The sequence below is a fragment of the Copadichromis virginalis genome, linkage group LG13 (assembly GCF_057382275.1).
Source record: "Copadichromis virginalis isolate Kocher_CV1m ecotype Utaka linkage group LG13, C_Virginalis_male_GT1.1, whole genome shotgun sequence".
NCBI lineage: Eukaryota > Metazoa > Chordata > Actinopteri > Cichliformes > Cichlidae > Copadichromis > Copadichromis virginalis.
In genome coordinates this window covers 1,905,773-1,924,892 of record NC_140630.1, presented here as the reverse complement: position 1 = coordinate 1,924,892, position 19,120 = coordinate 1,905,773, and the positions used below count along the sequence as shown (strand labels likewise).

The window sequence follows — 19,120 nt, the reverse complement described above, 5'->3', positions numbered from 1 at the left end:
GGAGTCAGTGATAAGTATTTTCATGCATTTAGATGATGTCATTCGGTTAGCGATGGGGTGAAGGGTCAGTCTGCAGCAGTGCATTGTGGGTCAGGCAGACGGAGGTTAGTCTCCGGTCTCCGGTCCGGCTCATGCTCCACAAACCTGCGTGCACCGGCCGGCTCCACCAGCTCTTCCAGAGCCAGAACCAGGTCCTCCAGCTCCAGCAGCTGCTTCGTCATCTTCTTCTTCTCCCTCTCCAAGTCTTCCTCCGCCGTCCTCTGCCGGCTCTCGGAGTCCCGCAGAGCGGTCTGCAGCTGGAGGAGCTGCTCGCTGCTCGCCGGCTCGACCTGACCGGTCTTGGCGTTGAGCTGCTTGCGGAGCTCCAGGACCAGGTCAGCGGTGTCGTTGAGCTGGGAGCTGAGGTCTCGGAGGTGGTCTCTGAGAGAAGAGATCTCCTCCTCCATCTCCACGATCTGGGTGGAGAGCTGGTCGGTGAGCCGGATGTAGGTCCCGTTCTCCTGGCTCAGACGCCACACCTCCTCCTTCTCCTCCGCCAGGCTGGACTGGAGCAGCGAGGTCCGGCTCTGCTCCTGCTCCAGAGCCTCCTGCAGGGTCTCCTCGCCGCTCCTCCTCCGGTCCAGCTCCTCGGAGATGCCGTCCAGCTGCAGCTGTAGGTGGTCCACGGCCATGGCCTGCTCCTTCAGGTCCTGGATCAGCCGGGCGCGGTCTGTCTTCAGAGAGTCCAGTTCGGCCGCAAGTCTGGAAACTGACTCAGCTTTGCTCCTGAGCGCCTCCTGCAGGTTCTCCAGCTCCGCCCTGAGGGAGGAGACCGTGTGCTCGCGGGCTCGGAGCTGAGCCTGTTGCTGGGCGACGGTGCAGGAGAGCCGGTTGCAGCTTCCTGCCGCCTCCTCTCGGTCCTGCAGGAGGCACGCGGACGCAGCCTGCAGCTCCTCCAGCTCAGCCTTTGTGTGGGACACCTGAACCTGAAGCTCCTCCTCCCTGCTCCTCGCTAGCAGCAGCTCCCCCTCCGCCGAGCTCTTCTCCGAGGCCAGGCGTTTGTTCAGAAGCTCCTGAGACTCCAAGAAGGCGATACTCTCCTCCAGCTGCGCGCAGGCCTCCTCCAGCCGAGCCTCCAGCTCCCCGCTCCGCCTGTAAGACGCCTCCAGGTCCTCCTTCAAATTGGCCTCTGATTGGCTGGACGCCCGCAGGACATCCTGCAAACCGGAGACTTGCTCTTTCAGGAGCCGGACCTCTTCCTCTTGCCGTTCCTCCATGCTCCTCTTCTCTTCCCGGGCTCGCTCCTCACTGCACAGTTTCTCCTGCTCCACCTGCACGAGCCTCCTCTCCCAGAATCCTCTCTGCTCCTGCAGCCGCCGGCGTTCCTGGTGGAGCTGGTGCAGGAGGCGGCGCTGAGCTTCACCGTGCTGCATCTTCATCTGAGCGAGCTGCTGCTCTGACTCCTCCCTGCTCCAGGAGACGCAAAACCAGCCAAGCGTCCATAATTCAACATGCACGTACAACAACAACAACGGGAACTGTGTCGGTTCATTTTATTTTGAAAAAACAGGAACTCAGAGCACCTAAGCCAGGGGTCAGCAACCTTTAACACCCAAAGAGCCACTTGGACCCGGTTTCCACGCAAAAGCAAACACTGGGAACCGCAAATAGTTTTTGAAATCTAAAACGAAGATAACACTGTATATGTTGTTTTTTTACCTTTATGCTTTGTGTGAACAACTAAAGTAAGTAAAGTTTATTTATTAAGCGCTTTTCACAGACAGGCAGTCACAAAGTGCTGCACACAAAGATTAAAATAAACAATACAATCAACAGACATTATACACAATGTAAAGGATCAAATGTAAAGAATGTAAAATACGTGGATCAACAAAAGGCTTGTTTGAACAGAAAAGTTTTTAACTGCTTTTTAAAAGAATCCACAGAGCAACTAAGGTGTGCTGTTTATGAAATCCATGAAGTGCTACAGAGAAAATTACATTTTATTTATGTAATGAACACGTTTGAAGAAATATAACCAAAGTAAAGACACCCAGCTGAACTAAAATGATCCAGCAAACAAAAGCTGCTGTGAGCCCCCCTCATGTTGCCTTTGTGCTTTTGGAGCCTTGACCTGACTTTTAAAAAATAATTGGAAATAAGCTCTATGCTGCTGAAAAATGAAAAATAGATATTTGCAAAATTCTGCATAAATATGTATTTTACCTGGTTAATGTGTGTGGCGGGGCGTGGTCTGCAGCGCCGCTACAGGGGGGGCGGACTCATCTGAGCGGCACCCGCAATCACGCCTCGCCGCCTTTACGTCTGTGCTCGCTCTGCTGTTGTGTTGGTGTGTGTCGGGCTGTGAGCTGCAAAGCTACAGCCGGCTGTGTGCGTACAGCAACAGTGTGTGAAAAGCGTGTTCATGCAAACATCGTCGGGTCTGCCGTGATATGTTTACAACAGGACTTCTGCTCCTGAACCTCTGCGCACAGCGTCTGCAGGTCGGGGCTGTACGAAGTCACTTCATCTTTACAGGACTGTAAGCTGTCGTCTGTGAGGCGTGAGCGTGTTTGTTTTTAACACAGTTCACGGTGGAGCTGCTGACATAATGTGGATCCAAGATCTATAATTGGCCTACCTGGGGTTGAAAGTCTCGGTAAATGCACGGCGTTTCTGCGGGTACACCGGCTTCCACGAGTGTGATGCTTATTTTGAGCGATGAAAAAAAATAATAAGATATAATTTTATTTTTATATTTCAATATCACAATAATCTAACAATTTAGAACTACAAGGTAAAAAAGAAACAAACAAATAAAATACACTTCAGTTAAATACTTCTAATTTATTTTCCCAAACCACCCGGAGCCGCAAAATAAAGACTAAAGAGCCGCATGCAGCTCCGGAGCCGCGGGTTGCCGACCCCTGGCCTAAGCTTTTATGTCTCAGAGGTTTTATTTTGATAGTCACAGGAAGGCTGCTAAACTAAGTGTGAGGTTTGAATGGGTGGAGTGTCGACCGTGTGAGACAGACTCAGGTAAAGAGTCGAGCTTCATGATTGGTTTAAACATTTGATGCAGGGTCAGGCTACATGTCGGCACTCAGTGATGATGTCATCGGGTATCATCACACCTCCGCTGACATTTTTATGAGGTCATCACCCACCTGACCAGCATCACCTCCTGATCCATCTTCAGCTTCAGCTCCGCCTCCAGCTGGTCCTTCTCAGCGCTCAGCCGCTGCACCAGGTTACCAATCTCTCTGGCGAAGTTCTGCTCCAGCTCGGCGCGCTCCCGCTGCATCCTGGGAGCATAACCGGGGTCAAAGGTCAGAAACAGAGCGGGTCCCACAGCCTGAGGTACAAATCCTCAGACAGGTAACGTTACCTGCGCTCCTGCTCGTTGCTCCGCCCTCCTCCGTGCTGGATCTGAGTCTGCAGTTTGTCCACGGTCTCCTTCAGCTGCTTCACCTGCTGCTCCACCTGAGACTTCTGCTCCTCCAGCTCGCTGATCTCCAGCTGACACACAGGTGAGAATAAAACCAGAAAATTTAAGTTCAGCTGCCTCCAAGGTTCAGCTCCACCTGCTGCACCTGCTGCAGCACCGTCCTGACGTGGATTTAAAGTTCAGTTCAAATGAGGAGGAAAGCAGGGATACTGGGAACCAGCAGGACTCCATTCCTTTAAACTGGGACATCTGAACAAAAGTGGAAACGTCAGAGACGAGCAGTCTGCAGCCGTCTCTGACGGTGTCCCGTCGCAGGAACTTTGTTTCTGGTACGACAGCTTTTAGTGCGACACCTTCCTTACCTTGAAGGCCTGAGAGATGTCCTTCCGCTCCACCTCCATGCTCTGCCTCATCTTCTCCAAGCTGCGCTCATAGTAGTTCATCTGTGGAGGAGGAGGAGGAGCAAGTGTCATGGTCTGAAGGCTACACACTGCGTGCGATGTGTGTGTGTGTGTGTGTGACCTGCGTCTCCAGCTGGATGTTGAGCTGCTGCAGCTCCTCCTCGTGTTTCTGCTTCAGTTGTTCCAGGGCCAGTTCAGTCTGGATGCTGACGGCCGGGCCCGAGTCGTCCAATGAGCACAGAGCTGAGAGAGAGAGAGAGAGAGAGGGGGGCGGGGCTCCAATCAAAATTTTGGTTCGCATGTTGCCGTAGTCGAGTTCCTTGGAATCGTTAGCCTGCCTGCTCGATCCCACTTATAGGTTCCTGCACTCTGGCTACGATCAGCTGATTCCAGGTGTTGGAGGAGAACAGTAACACGGTCAGCGTGGACGTAACTTTGAGTTTTATTGCACGAGAGCGTGATGGTGAAGCGGACACTGCTCCAGGACTGAAACAACTGCATCATACTGCAGCTAGCCAAGAACCCAGAGTGACGCTAAAGCCGAGTGAATGCTGACCCCAGACCAGCACCGTGATAAAGTGAGCTGCTGCTGAACTCAGCAGGTGACAGATGATGAGCCTCCGTTTCTACCTGTCCATATTTCTACAGTAGAATCACCATGACGACCGCTTTGAAGTCTCATGTCTGATTTGTGTTCATACATGAGTGAGGTCACGTGTGTTGGTGTGTGTGGGGCTGCAGCCTCAGGTGTTTATTGTTAAATGGTGATTATGAGACAGCGCGTTTCATTTTACAGAGAAACATGAAACATGTAACGAGCAGTATAACGAGTGGGAGTAACTAAGTAATCACAGGAAGTCTCAGGAGGCTGGCTCAGCCAATCACATACAGCCCTGTGTGACTGAGTGTGTGTGTGTGTGTGTGTGTGTGTGTGTGTGTGTGTGTGTGTGTGTGTGTGTGTGTGTGTGTCACCTGCTTTATCAGCCGGCTCCAGTTTCTTCCTGACCCGAGGAGACGAGCAGTGCTTCACGTCCGAGTCTGAACAAAAACACAAAAACCAAATCAGCTCTGAGAAACCGGAACACACACACACACACACACACACACACACACACACACTTACCAAGAGACATGATTAATTCACACCGAGACTGAAACCTGTGGGTCTGTGTGTGGGCGTGTCCACACCTTACCTGTAAATCCAGTTAAAGTCTCTCAGCAGGTTTTACAGCCTCATGTTCACGTCAGACAAGAAAACATGAACCAACCAATCGACCGATCGGTGATCTGGACGTTTGTTTGCTTCTCTCTCATTTTTGTGTCTGACAAACTTTCGTGAGAGTTTTTGTGCGTCTGATTAGAGGAGATAAAACTGAGCAACCAGCAGTCAGCTTTGACATCAATAGCTGTGTCCAAATTCATGGGCTGCGTCCCCCTGAGGACCCGGCCTTCGTGGTCTACGTGGGCCGGGTCCACAGAAGACCTTTGAATTTGCGTCTCGGTGGAGTTTAATAAACTCTCGACCGTCTCACACTTCTGTTTAATCAGTTTTCTGTTTGACGTTTATTCAGCTGTGTGAAAACCACCCGATGGATTAATAAAGTTTTATTTTGTCTAATCTAATAACTTCAATCTCAGCCAAACTGATTTACTCACAAACAAACACAACACTGAAAAAGCCCAACAATAACATTTTTAAGTTATCCAAGTGACTCATATATCATGTTTAACCTGAGTAGCGAAGACCATGGGGGGGGGGGCCTGACAACTATGTGCAGGGAGTTCGCTGTTGTCCTGGGTCAGCTATCGAGCTGGTGGGTAAGAGACGTGTCTGAAAACATCGAAGCACTTTTGCAAATATGTGGTGTCTTGATAAACTGAGCAGATATTTGATGTTTGCACAGCTACTTTCTCTCCCGAAAATATGTTAAAAGTTTATTTTGTGACCCAGAAAGAATAATAAGAGTAATATTAAAGCTAAGCAGCTGCCGCCATTGTTAGAAACTGAAATTGTCTGGGCTGCGCTATGAATTCTGGGATATGGTGGGCCACGAAGGACACACCCGACCCATCCTTCAAATCTGGGGAAATGAAGGATGCATTTGTCGGCTGCATTCGGAGGAGTCTACGAATTTGGACAGCCTTCGGCGCGTCGCTGTGACGTAATCGGCCTACAGATGCGGCCTCAGGAGGACGCAGCCTTTGGACACACCCCCCCAATGTGAATCGAGCGTTTTTATTGGACGGTTTTCTGGATTCAGGCACAGCGGCGCCCTCTCCTGACAGGAACGGGTTCACTTTAGTGCGTCTGTCTGCTGTTTTTCACAAAGCCTAGAGGCTGAACGGGTTTGTCGTGTCAGGAGCTTTTGTGTGTATTTGTGTGTCGTTGTGTTACCTGAGTCTGACTCCGAGTGTTGCTGGTTCCAGCTCAGCACGTTGGCGGCTCCAGCACGCCGTCTGCACTTCCTGTTTCTCCTCTGATTCTTCAGCAGCTCCAACTCTGAGCTCAGCTCATCGTTTCTGTCCTGCAGCTCCTGAACGCGACACACACACACACACACACACACACACACACACACACACACACACACACACACACGTTTTCAGTGCTGACACACACAGTCCTGTATCTGCCTACATGCAAATACAGAGGAAACAGCTGTTTGGCTGCAATGCACATGTGACAGGATGATGTCCAAACAGCTGTTTTTACAGCTGCCCCCCTGAGGCTGGTGACTCGATGAATTGATCCTCAGCAGCAGAGATGCTCTGGCAACCAGGCTCACACCTGCCTGCCTAACGACCTCACTCTGCCAAGATTCATCTTAAACACTTCTCTTTCAACTGCTGCTGTGTCCACAGTGTTACAGCCATCATTTTACCCTCAACGTCACCATCGTTGTTCTTTTCCAACACCGAGTCTTTCAAAGCTCAGAGATGTGAACGTTTTAAACTGTGTGGATCCAAGTGGAGGGATCACATTGAATCACTGAATGAGTAAAAAGAATATGAACTTTTAATATTCATTCAGATGTTTTCTGACTTTAAATTTTCTTTTCTCATTTCTTAGGTTTTTCTAATTTACAATTAAAACATTTTCAGCTTTTTTCCAACTTCTTCTTCTGTGTAAACGTCAACGTTTAGCAGTTCAGCACCTTTGTTGTCAGATTAAATTCGGTTTTCTTATCTCATTCAAATTTTTTAACTTAAAATTCAGCAATTAATTCATTTCAGTGCATACATTCAGATTTCAGCATTCACACTGCAGTTTCTTCAAAAAATGCACTTTCTAGTTTATATTTGCTGTATGTGTAATTAAAATTACATTTTAATTTGAAAGGACTTCCTGTCATCTGTTTCCTGGGAAGCCTTTACCTGCTGTGGTCTCTACACGGCCTCAGTATTAACGTTTGCTGCCTGCCTGCGTTTGATTGGCTGAGAGGACACATAGTCCAACACTTCACAGCTTACATTCAAAGCTGCAGACCGCTGCCTCATCACCACACCAACACTCAGGTCTGTAAATGAAATGTGCTTCAAACAGATTGTTTCTGCAAAATCATCGTGCCCTTCAAAATAAAAGCGTGACAATTTAAGGCGGTCGGTCTTACCCGGCACTGCTGCTCGTACTCTTTGATGATTTCAGACAATCTTTCCTCGTGACTCAGACCAACGCTGGACGGGTCCAAACCGCCAAACTGCCAAAACAAAAACAGCAGTCAGTCGATCATCAGCTGCTTAAACTGAAACGTAAAGTCACGGAGAAACCAAGTCAGAGGAAAGCTTCATTAATCATTCATCAGAAACAAGCTGGAGTTACCCAACACCAGCTGCAGTGTGTCAGCGACACACATGCACACACCCACACATCAGAGTTTATGGTCTGACGTTTGGCGTCTCGCTGTAGCGCGTCTTACATCCCTCGCTAACAGCGCTGTCAGGTGTGTGAATTAAAGCTGCTACATGTGATCTAGTTATGGAAATGCATTCTTTTCTTTCCGTGCATCACGTCACCCAGATCACCTGTGTCCTGGGTCACTTACCCAGAGTACTGGGGTACTGCAGGGGTACTGCAGGGGGCGCCACAGTCAAACAAATAAAAGCTGTAATTCATTATATTAGCTTTGATACTAACGGCTGTTATAAGGAATACTTCACCAGCAGTAAGTTCATGATTGAACCACAACCTTTAAAATTACAATCAGTGAACTCTGGTCATCAGGTTTTCTGTTCGTGAACGTTTTTAATTTTCCGTGTGATGCCGTCTGAATCCAGCCCTGAGTCCGAACAAGGTCTGAAAACAAGAGGAGGAAATGCTTCATCTGCAGTCGCGATCCACGTAGAGACCACCAACCAGCTTCGCGCTGTAGTCACCTGCAGCTTTTATTTTGAAGGCGCTCAGGTCACGTGAGATTGCTAGACGAGGTGCAGGAAGTGGCGGTCACCCGCTCATCTTCACTGTGACATCACAGAAGCGATCCAATCACCTCTGGCGAGTCTCACGGAGTGTGGAGCAGCAGCTGACCCACTCTCCACCGTCTTACTCGTTTCTCCCACTTCAGGTAAACTCCGCCTCCTTTCCCTTCACGCCTCACTCCTGCTCCCGTCTTTAAATCTGATAAATTTGCTGAACAAGTTGGAAGACTTTCAAACTCTTCTGTCACAGTTTGCTGGCTGAAAACATTTTTTCCTCATTACAGCCGGGAGCTGCTGTTGCTCGTTTAACGACAAAACTGGAAGAAGAACAGATAAACTCTGGGACGCGTGACGTAAGATTAGGTGTCAGAGGCGCACAGCGTGAGAACGGAGCCGACTGATGACGCTGTGAGTCAGACCGAGCTCTGGCCGTAACCTGGCGTTTAACCTCGGCGGCGGCGTAAAGGCTTTCTTTGCTCACCTTGTCACTCAGCATCTGGTCCAGGTCTCTCTGCAGTCGCCTCGCTGAGCCTTCGGCTTCAGTCAGCTTCATCTTCACAGCATTCAGCTCCTCCTCCAGACGACCGTTCTCCTGAAACGACAGGACGCGCTCAGCGCTTCACGCCTCTTGATTTTCAATAACCGATCTGATCACAAACTGCTCGTCCTGATCGGGACCTGTGACTAAACATGACAGAGGAGAAGCGGTGTAGCACACCTGCACGGCGTTGCAGAGCTCCTCCTGTAGCTCCGCCTCCTGCGCTCTGAGCAGCTGCAGCTCCTCCTGCAGAGCGCCGCGCTCTCGCTCTATGTGCTGCAGCAGCGCCTCGCTCTCCTGCTCTGTCTCGCTGCGCAGAGCCGTCAGCCTATCGCGGAAGTCCTGCTCCAGGTCCCTGCCAATCACAGAGCGGCTCATCAGCACCGGCGTCTCACCCGTGCACACGGCGGCAATCGTGCTATCAGTGTAGAGCGCAGCAGGCACAGAGCCCGACCCTTACCTGATCCGGCTCTGGTTGAGCGTCTCCATGCTGGCGTGCCGGTCGTCCACCTCTCTGACCAGCTGCAGGTTCCTGCGGTCGGCCCGCTCCAGGTCGGCCTTCACCTTGTCGCGCTCCCTGCAGGCCTGCTCTGCCACCTCCCTGAACACAGACGACAGAGAGCTCAGGGTTCAGCTCCTCGTCACAGAGCTCTGCTCCGTCACTGCGGAGGTCAGAGCAGCACAAACATCACTGTCGCCAACAGCTACCAAGAGCTTCAGACTGAAGCTCAGAGCACTCCCAGAAATCCCAACATACCAGATCAATCTGTGATTATTACAGGTCATTATCAGTGGAGACATCAATAATCCAGGACAGGACTGTCTGAGGAGGCTCAGAGGAGGCTAAACTCTTCTGATTTTAGCACAGAATGTAACTGAGCCTCAGATGAGCCCCTGAAATCTCAGTCTGAGAGAGAGGGAGGAGTTGTGACATCTAAATGCTGTGCTGTATGTAGGAATGAGGCGACATGAGGCACGAGCACAAAAACAACTGATTTAAAGTTAAACACAGGACACTAAATCCTGTCAGTGTGACAGGCAAATGTGAGTTTTTAAAGGACCTGCAGACGCAGCACGGGGCGCTGCTCCAGCCCCGCCTTGAGCAGCGCCCCGTGTTTCCTCGGAAAGTTCATCAAACCTACTGCAGGTGCTGGATTTCGATCTTGTAGGAGATGAGCGCCGCCTGGTGGATGCCGTTCCCGCTGACCAGCAGCTCGTTGTCCAGCGCCAGCGTCAGATCTGCCAGACTGAGGCGCTCCTCCAAGGGGAAGTCCAGAGTCTGCAGGGACATACACAGCTGGAGTCACTCACTCACACGCCATTATCAGGAACATCTGTCCAGCTGAGCCCGCCTCAGGTCACATGATTCAGTTCAACAATCATTAGAAGACATAGCATACATTTACACTGCTATGCAGATGACACCCAGCTCTATCTGTCCATGAAGCCAGATAACACACACTAGTTCATGCATTTATTACTTCCAGGCTGGACGACTGTAATTCATTATTATCAGGAAGTCCTAAAAACTCACTGAAAAGCCTTCAGCTGATCCAAAATGCTGCAGCAAGATTTTCTGAAAAATCGACAGAGCCCCTTATAATCCCGTGTGCCTTATGTATGAACTCTGGTTGTGTTTACTGACCTTGAAATGATTTTATGTGCACGGCGCTCGAAAATCTGTCAGATGTTTCAGTACGACTTTGCTGAGCTACGAAGTCGCACCGCTTGATGGATTGTCGGAGCATTATGGCATCGTAGGCGGAGCCTCGCGGAGTGATACGTACTGTGCTTCAACATAATGTTACCGTATTGTGTGTGTATAACCTCTTTTTAAGTTGTGTGGATATTATACATGGTTATGCTGAGGATGTGTCGGCCAGTTTCCACTGGAAATGCCTTTTGGTTAAACTGTCAGTGAGGAGTTTGCATTTGCACTGTTACATGTTTATATAACTTTAATGCAGATAAAAAACAGCTGCTTGTTTCAGTGGAAATACATTGATGTTTGTTTTGCACTAATAAAGTTGAGGAGTTGTAAAGTATTTTGTCTCGTGTCGATTATATCGTCAGTTATATCGTTATCGCAAATTTTCAAATGTATATATTGATATAAATATTTTTGGTCATATCGCCCTGCTCTGGTCTGTACTGTCGGACAGTAAAAACAATTGGGGCGACTGTAGCTGTGTTTGGTTGCTACATAAAACTGAATTAAATTCAATGAGTTATGTGAGTAAATGAAAACATAATTAGAATATATGTATGTGACTTCCTGTCAGTCATAAAGTCACATACACAGAGACATACACACAGTGCTTTAACTGTTACGACACACACACTCACTCACATGCACGCACACATACATACACAAACAGAGTTTACAACACACCATGTGGGTTTTATGTCTGGGGTTTAATGTGTTGACGCTGTCCAGCCCCACTGGACAGCGTCAACACATTAACGAGCACGGGGCGATCCATGGTAGCTCGTTAACGGAGATTTGCCGAGTTATGGTGTTAACGTCATTTTAACGAGATTAACGCTGACAGCACTAGTGGAACACAATGAATATGACTGCACATTTAAGCCGACATCACCGATTCGATACTTTGGTGTCACGGTTTGATATTTTTTCGATACAAAAAAAAATGTTCATGCTTTTTTAATTTGTCATTTATTTTTGTTTTGTTTGTTTTGTTTTTTTTTGTTTGTTTGTTTTTTTTTTTTCTCCATACAGGTGACCCAGGAGTTCTTTTTTTTTTTCCTCTCTCTTCCCCCCCCTTCTCACCGTCTCTTCTCCCCTTTGGTTTTCTTTCTTTCTCTCCCCCTCTTTCTCTCATTCATTCCCCCTGTCCTATTTATTAAAAAAAAAAAAAAAAAAAAAAAATGACAAAGGATGAACTGAAGCTCTGCCATCACGTAATGTCGCATACTGCTGTTTCTGATGTCATTTAAAAAAAAAAAAAAAAAAAAAAAAAAAATTTGTCATTTATTAAAATTATAAATATATATTTGAACTCAAAAGTACAGTTTTTAAATTTAATGTTGCTGAAACAACAAAATAAAAATAATAAATCTGATGGAGAAATCCCTCATCTTTGGAAAAGAGAGTGTATTACAGAGAAATGTCTCTTTCCAAAATAAAAGCTATACTATACGCTTCTTCTGGGCTATATTCTCAGCAGCATATTAAACATATCAGGTCCCCATAAGGAGAATCCTGTGCTAACGGCTGTCTAAATGACTCGGGTAAAGTTTGTAGCATGCGTGCTTGTTGTTTTTGTCTGCTTCCACTTGTCTTTGCACTAGGATGATGTCGGCGTAAATGTGCAGTCATATTCGTTGTGTTCCCACTAGTGCGGTCAGCGTTAATCTGAAATGACGTTAACGCCACAACACGGCAAATCTCCGTTAACGAGCTACTGCGGATCGCCCCGTGCGTGGGGCTGGACGGCCAACACGTTAACGAGCTAACTGCGCTAACACACTAGCTCCCACCATGTAATTGAGCATTGCATGGCACATCCGACATACTGTTTTACTTTAGTCCATGACGCGCTTACCTTCAGGGTCATACGTCACATGAAAACCAAAATAGTTCCAAAGGCCAGATCTGAATGAGGGTGGGGGAGGTTCAATTTGCCATGTTGCAACGAACTTAGCTTCTGTCTCGCTAGCTTGCGCTGCAGTCAGTGGATCTGCGCTCGACAGTGCAGCCTAGGCGGAGTAGTCGAACGCAGATCCACTGAGCGCTCAACACAGACAGCATCGTCAGAAGGAAAATTGATAAAGTAAATTAAAAATGTTGTATTGTTCCATACATATGCGTACTGAACCGAAAGCACTGTATCGAACGGTTCAATATCAATACGAGTATAATCTGACAATACTATAATATTGGCCATATTATATTTACATTACCACAGTGAGATGACTTTAGTCTCATGAACAACATTAGCTAATTGTTATTTACTAACTAATCTTAAATGACTGTTCAGCACAGAAATGAAGCCCAACAATCATGTTTTACAGTCCTGTGGTCTCAGCCTCAGATACTCAGCTAAAGTGATGTCATGACAAAAATGAATGACCAACAAAACATTTTTCTCCTTCATTTCTGTCAAACAAAGCTGTATGAAACGTTTCTCGCGGTTAGTATCATGGTTGCTAGGCAACCTGAACAGCGCAACGAAGGCCAGACCGTCCCATTTCACAAGCCTCTCACTTCCGCACTTCTCGTACTTATAGTACGCACCGTACGTAGTACGCGTAGTGCGCGTACTTCAAGCGTGCAGACCCTGGATTGGGACACAGCCAGAGCGAGGATTTTCACATCAACACTAAGTCACATCCACCACAGAAGAAGAGCCAGAAACAGGAAACAATGAGCGAAGATGAGGAGGGGGAAGCGACCCGTTTGATTTTCTGTGAAACTGAGTCAGTAAAGACTAAACTGATCCACGAGCCACAGAGCAGAGGCTGCTCCGACACGCTCACAGAAACATTAACACAAAAACACATCAGAGGGTAGAACGGGCTCTTTGCCCTGTGCCCAGCTCTGACCTGCAGGATGTCCCGGCTGTTCCCGATGCCCTCCTCCGTCCACAGGGCCGCGACGCGCTCGGGGCTCGTACATCCTGAGCCGTCGTCCAGCCGGCTGAGCACCCTCTGACCCACGGTGGCCATCAGCAGGGAGGGCGAGGCGGAGCGGGCCGAGTGCTCCTCTGACACCTCCCGAGGCTGCATGGAGGAGCAGAACACAGAGTCCAGGTTCAAAGGTCGGCACGCAGACAGAGCAGCTTAAGCCCAACGCAGGACCAGACTCCAGAGGAGCGCCTGCCGCAGCCCTAACCATTAATCTGGATTAGCTTCAAGGCGAGCCTGAAACACACCAACGTCCTCACACACACGCACGCACGCACATCTGTGTGTGTGTGGACGGGTATTAACATCTTCATGGGGGCCAAAAATTGGTAGTTTACTATACTTTTGAGGACAAACAGCCCTCATGGGGATCAAAATCCCCACGAGTTTGAAGGCATTTTTGAGACTCAAAATGTGGTTTTAGTTTCAGTGTTACGTGTTAGGTTATGGTCAGGGTCAGGCATTCATTTGTATGAGATCTTTGGGAAAGCGAGTCTCACTCGTTCTGCCTACATTTCAAAATAAGAGCACATCTAACTGCTCAGAGTTTCTGGGTTCAGTCTGAGTCACCTGACTGTAGCAGCACGTGGCGGCGGCAGCGCTCATCCTCTCCATCCTCGCAGCCTGTGATCACGATGGCCTTTACCTGTCTGTGTGCACTACTACCTGCTCACCTGCAGCCACCACAGCTGATTGGACTGATGAGCTCCAGCTGCGCAGAGCTTCCTGACTGGCTGAAAGGAGGCAAGGAGGGCGGTGCTGCGTTCAGGAGCTGCTGGGACATTCTCACTCTAAACACAGCTCATCGATCTGACTGACATTATTTCTAATATTCAGCTTCTTCCTTTTTTATTCGACACTGAAATAAAATGTTAAGTAATTTAATGAAGCTCACAGTCTTTATCTCAGCAGTGAGACGTTCAAGGTCAGGGTCACTCAGGTCTGAGGGGCGGAGTTATTGACACAGGTGAAGCAGTGACCTCATTTTCTTTCGTGGAGTATTTCAGCAGCTCTGACTTCGGCTGCAGACTCTTCTCTGAACGTGTGCGCCTCACCTTGTGTGGCGCTCTCAGGTCAGCTTGTCGTACTGGGGTGGAACAGGTGATGGGGGTGGAGCCACAGAGCACCTTCTTGAATTCCCTAATGCTGACCCTGCCGTCTAGGTCGGGATCCAACTTCCTGAGCAGCACGTCCACTTCCTGTTTATGAGCAGAGAGATCAATACAGATACTGATGTCATCACAAAGGGCGACGGTACACACCTCACCTCAGTGTGCAGGTGTTGCAGACCCAGGTGTTCGCACACCAGCATCAGCGCGTGTCCTCCTGGCTCCTCCCCCTGGTGGTGACCTGCAGACAGACACGTGAACCTGAGCTTGAACACGGAGGTTCTTCCTGCATTGGCCTGCTGAGAACAAGCTTCTAAACTTTCATCTCTACATCTGAGCGCACTCCGTCGCGGTGTGTGGACACCGTGCTGCTGAGATGTGTTCCTGTCACGTCGGTATGTAACTTTGATGAACACAGTTTTGGTAAAAAGAAAATAAATAACTATAAATAAACTATGAAGACAGATTTATCACTCAGGAAGACAAATGTACAAACAGGAAGTTGTCACCAAGTGACGGTGTGCAGTACGATTGCTGAACGTCAGAATAAAAACACCCAGAAACAAAGAGAAGGGAAACGTTCAGCAACAAGATGTGTGTGCGTGCGCGAGTGTGCGTGCGCGAGTGTGTATGGAACCAACAGCAGCAAGAAAACTCCAATAATTAATAATATTGGAGTTTAATAATAATTAAACTCCAGCGACAGGACGTGGCGGTACCTTTACACTGAAAGGATGTCTCCTTCTGACTTCCTGCCTCCTCGTCAGACTTCAGGCTCTGCAGTGAAAACATGAAGGTCAGTGATTGCAACACACACACACACACACACACACACAGTGAAGCCAACAGCTATTGGAAAAAATTCCTGAGCAGTCGTTACTTCTGCCGCACTGAGCATGTTATATATTTGTGTGTGCGTGCTCACGTGCACACTCCTGACTGTCACGCTGAAGAGCTTAGCGTGTAAACCCTCGTCCATCGGGACATTCACGGGACGGGACCTTTAGATCAGGACCTTTAGGACGTGTTTTGCTCGCAGATTAAAATGTTTAAATATTCGATGAAGAAATCTTCAAAAACATTCAGAATCAGCTGATCGCTGCACAGCTGAAGTACTGCCATCAGCTTCACATCCATCACAGTCCAGTGATGGACTCTCTGCAAAAACAGTTTCACTGACAGACACAGAGAGATTATATCAATTATAAATTAAATAATAAATTATAATTCTGACTGAAGTGCACACTCAGGCCTGTGAGTCCCGTTCAGCCATGGCTCATCTCTGCCAGTCAAACACACTTCGTATACTGAACTGTACATTTATTCTCTTTCAAGAAGTCATTTTTATTCAGTGTTTTCATAAAAGCCTCATTTTTATGCATTTCTGCTACTATGGAGAACACGTGAGTTGAAGGACCAGTTGGAAACCTTTATCCAGCTGCTGATGTTGTCATTGCTCAGCTCTGCAGTCGGCCCTCGAGGACTGGAGTTTGAGACCCCTGCTCTCGCTTATTTGGTTGCAGTTCTACTGAGATTTAAAAATAGACATGCAAACAGGATCGTGGGCGCTGCTCTGTGGGCGCTGCTCTGTGGGCGCTGCTCTGTGGGCTTAGGCCATGATGTCCCGTGGGACACGTGCTCTGTTTCAGATCCAAATGAAAACTCTCTGATGTTCCTGTTACTGTGTCAGTCTGACTCTCAGCATTTTACCCTCTTATGCAGACTGACTGATTCACCACAGCTGTGGTCACACTGTGAAAACGTGTTTGGTGAGAGGTCGCCGACCAGTCTCCAGGCCTTCCACTGATCAGTGCAGGAGGAAACACATGGACTCATGAAAGAGGCCAGTGTGTCTGCAAACTCAGGTACAGCATGAGGACAAAACTGAAGGCACCACGACGCTGCCCCAGCCTGGAGGGACAAAGTCCAAATCCATACTCGGCACCTCTCCAGCACCAAAGTGAGCCGCAGAGAGTCAGTTACTCGAGGTGAAGACTGCAGTCAGACCATTTCCTTCTGAAAAACTGTCCAATGCCTCAGACAAACCCAGGAAGAAAGGAAAGGGTGGCTCTGGTGTAAAGAAGTGATGAAGAAGAAGAGGTGGAGTCGTGTTCCCGCAGCAGAGCCGCTGCACTGAAGCTGTTTCACATTCTCAGTCAGCAAAAACTAAAAGTGAGAAGCAGCAGCCAAACCAGCGGAGCGTCTGCCAGCAGCCGCATTCCTCACAATCCCACTTCCTGAAAGACCTCCACCGCCCCGAAACCGCCAAACCTCCTCCTCCCCCCTCAGGTATTCACAGCCTCGGCTGCAGAATTGCAGGAAACCTGAGACCAGCTGACTTCACACAGTGAGAACCAGACCGCAGCTGCAGCCTCACCGATGCAGAAACATTCAGAGGTCAGAGGTCACAGCATCGTCACGGCACGAGAACAAAGTGACAAAGAGCTGAGTAAACCTCCTCCTCTGCAGGGACTCCGCCCTCTGCGTGCAGCTGAAAACCTAAAACCAGAAACTCTAATTAGAGCTGCAGCTCCCGAGCGCCTCGGCCGGCGCAGACACACGAGATCCAGGCGACGGACGACGGCGGGACCCTGCAGCGCGGCACGCACACGCAGTTTCAGGTGTTCAGTCAGACAGCATCACTGCGGTACGCTCACACGTACAGGAAGCCCACATTCAGGGCGTTCCCACAGTTTTTAACTGAAACTCCAACCAAACCACTCGAAAATGACTCCAGAGCTCAGAGTTCTAATTACTTTAATTGCAGGCAGACCTCCAGCCGCCATAAACATCCTGACGAGTGAACCGAGTCACATGACCACACCTGGGCGTCTGATAATGTGGCTTCATGTAATCCATGAATCGAGGCCCGAGCTTCCAACCACGGACGCGATGACAGAGACCGACGTGACATGTGCCAACATGTGACTTCTTTGTGTTGATTATGATTTTAAATTCTTTATCAAGCTAATCACTCCGGCCAGCGAAGAAACAGACCACAGCCGGGTTAGCGTCTCAAACTCAGTCAAAGGAAAGAAGAACAGGAAGTCAGTGTTTCAAAATAAAACTAGCTGTCTCACCTCCACGCTTTCCAGTGACGTCGCCCGTCTTAGTTTGGCCTTTCGGATGCCGGTCGGTGACGAGTCTGAGGCCTCCGCTCTGGATGGCGGAGAGTCTTCTGAGTCACGGGTAAGCGCGGCGTCGGGTTTACTGCGGCGGCCGTAACGCTTCGCTCCTTTCACCAACTTTGGCTTCACCTCCTCTGGAACAGCTGCAGAGAGGAAGAGGAGCAGCCTGAGTGGGTCAGCAAGACGCCGCTGCGACACTCGCAGCCAGAATGTGCCAAAGAAGAATCCTCCTCGGACTTTAACCAGACCACCCAGCTCCTGCACGTCTGCAGCCTGCAGACGCCGTTTATCTGCGCTCTCTGTCCCAGTTCTACATCCAAACTGTTCAGAGGGCCGAGGATTCGTGCGGCGTCCTGCTGCGCCACAAACACTGAAACCATGTTGGGTCATAACGAGCTGCTCAGTGTGCTGTGGTGTCAGCGACCGCAGCAACACCAACACGGCCGTCGGCTGTCTGAACATGTAAAAGCCCTCACACCTGCATTGCTGCCTCAGAGCCATGATTAATCCAACACAACACCCTGAAGGTCACATGACTTAAGGTTTACATCGCGCTATAAATAACATGAAACCAAACAAGAGATCAGCTGACATCCATTTGTGTTCCCCAATCATGAACCTCTGACCCCTGACCTCTGTAGGCCTGCCACCTTTCTATGTGTCACCTGGCTCCAGGTAGCTGCTGTCGTCCTCTGATGTCCCGAAGTCCAGAGAGCGGGACAGCACGGCCACAAAGCCCTCCTTAAACTCCTCGAAGTTCACCTGAAACACAAACACTTGATTTCATTGAAAGCGCCACACAAATACTGCGTGTGTGTGTGTGTGTGTGTGTGTGTGTGTGTGTGTGTGTGTGTGTGTGTGTGTGTGTGTGTGTGTGTGTGTGTGAGAGAGAGAGAGAGAGAGTTACCCGGCCGTAGCGCCTCTCTCCCAGCAGCGTGGCGAGCAGCAGTGGCAGGTGAGCGTCCAGCTGCAGTTTGCGGCACAGCGCCGTGAGCTCCTCTCGGTCCAGGAAGCCGGTCGCCGTCGTGTCGCAGCTGTCGAACTCGGCCTTCAGCTGAGAGACGTAGCGGCTGTGCTCCGCCTCCTCCATGCCAACGCATCACACTGTGGCGCCCACACCTGGAGGGAAAACACAGGTCAGGCAGAGTACAGCGAGTTATTCATGTGTAGTTTTGGTCTTTCAGCTGAAACACAGCGAGGTCAGTGACAGGAGTGGTTAAACTTCAGACTCTCTGCTTCCATTTAAGAGCTTGTTGAACGACCCTTTAAAGCAGCGGTCTCCAACCTTTTTTGCGCCACGGACCGGTTTATGCCCGACAATATTTTCACGGACCGGCCTTTAAGGTGTCGCGGATAAATACAACAAAATAAAACTAGTACCGGTACCGAAAAAAAGAAGCTTTATTCATAACACACGTGAAAAGACCCAGGAAAACCGAGTAAACGATAAAAAC

At 49.1% G+C, this 19,120-nt stretch overlaps 1 protein-coding gene across 5 annotated transcripts in view; it reads right to left on the bottom strand.

Annotated features, from left to right (window-relative positions):
* ninl (ninein-like) overlaps positions 1 to 19,120 on the bottom strand; it is a 28,481-nt gene that overhangs the window by 7,492 nt on the left and 1,869 nt on the right. For 2 of the 5 annotated variants that reach the window (XM_085476861.1, XM_085476860.1), the window contains exons 2-20: positions 18,574 to 18,785; positions 18,332 to 18,428; positions 17,619 to 17,809; positions 15,258 to 15,315; positions 14,697 to 14,779; positions 14,485 to 14,628; positions 13,349 to 13,525; positions 9,925 to 10,061; positions 9,243 to 9,383; positions 8,963 to 9,137; positions 8,726 to 8,836; positions 7,440 to 7,526; positions 6,224 to 6,362; positions 4,801 to 4,866; positions 3,950 to 4,071; positions 3,790 to 3,870; positions 3,368 to 3,498; positions 3,147 to 3,284; positions 145 to 1,446 (exon numbers count right to left, since the gene is read on the bottom strand). In XM_085476861.1, coding sequence (XP_085332987.1) covers positions 145 to 1,446; positions 3,147 to 3,284; positions 3,368 to 3,498; positions 3,790 to 3,870; positions 3,950 to 4,071; positions 4,801 to 4,866; positions 6,224 to 6,362; positions 7,440 to 7,526; positions 8,726 to 8,836; positions 8,963 to 9,137; positions 9,243 to 9,383; positions 9,925 to 10,061; positions 13,349 to 13,525; positions 14,485 to 14,628; positions 14,697 to 14,779; positions 15,258 to 15,315; positions 17,619 to 17,809; positions 18,332 to 18,428; positions 18,574 to 18,756 — 3,563 coding nt within the window. In that variant the 5' untranslated portion in view covers positions 18,757 to 18,785. Of the gene's footprint in view, positions 1 to 144; positions 1,447 to 3,146; positions 3,285 to 3,367; positions 3,499 to 3,789; positions 3,871 to 3,949; positions 4,072 to 4,800; positions 4,867 to 6,223; positions 6,363 to 7,439; positions 7,527 to 8,725; positions 8,837 to 8,962; positions 9,138 to 9,242; positions 9,384 to 9,924; positions 10,062 to 13,348; positions 13,526 to 13,999; positions 14,309 to 14,484; positions 14,629 to 14,696; positions 14,780 to 15,257; positions 15,316 to 15,463; positions 16,130 to 17,618; positions 17,810 to 18,331; positions 18,429 to 18,573; positions 18,786 to 19,120 lie in introns of those variants that run through there. The other 3 variants (XM_085476865.1, XM_085476862.1, XM_085476863.1) reach the window with 3 other exon arrangements.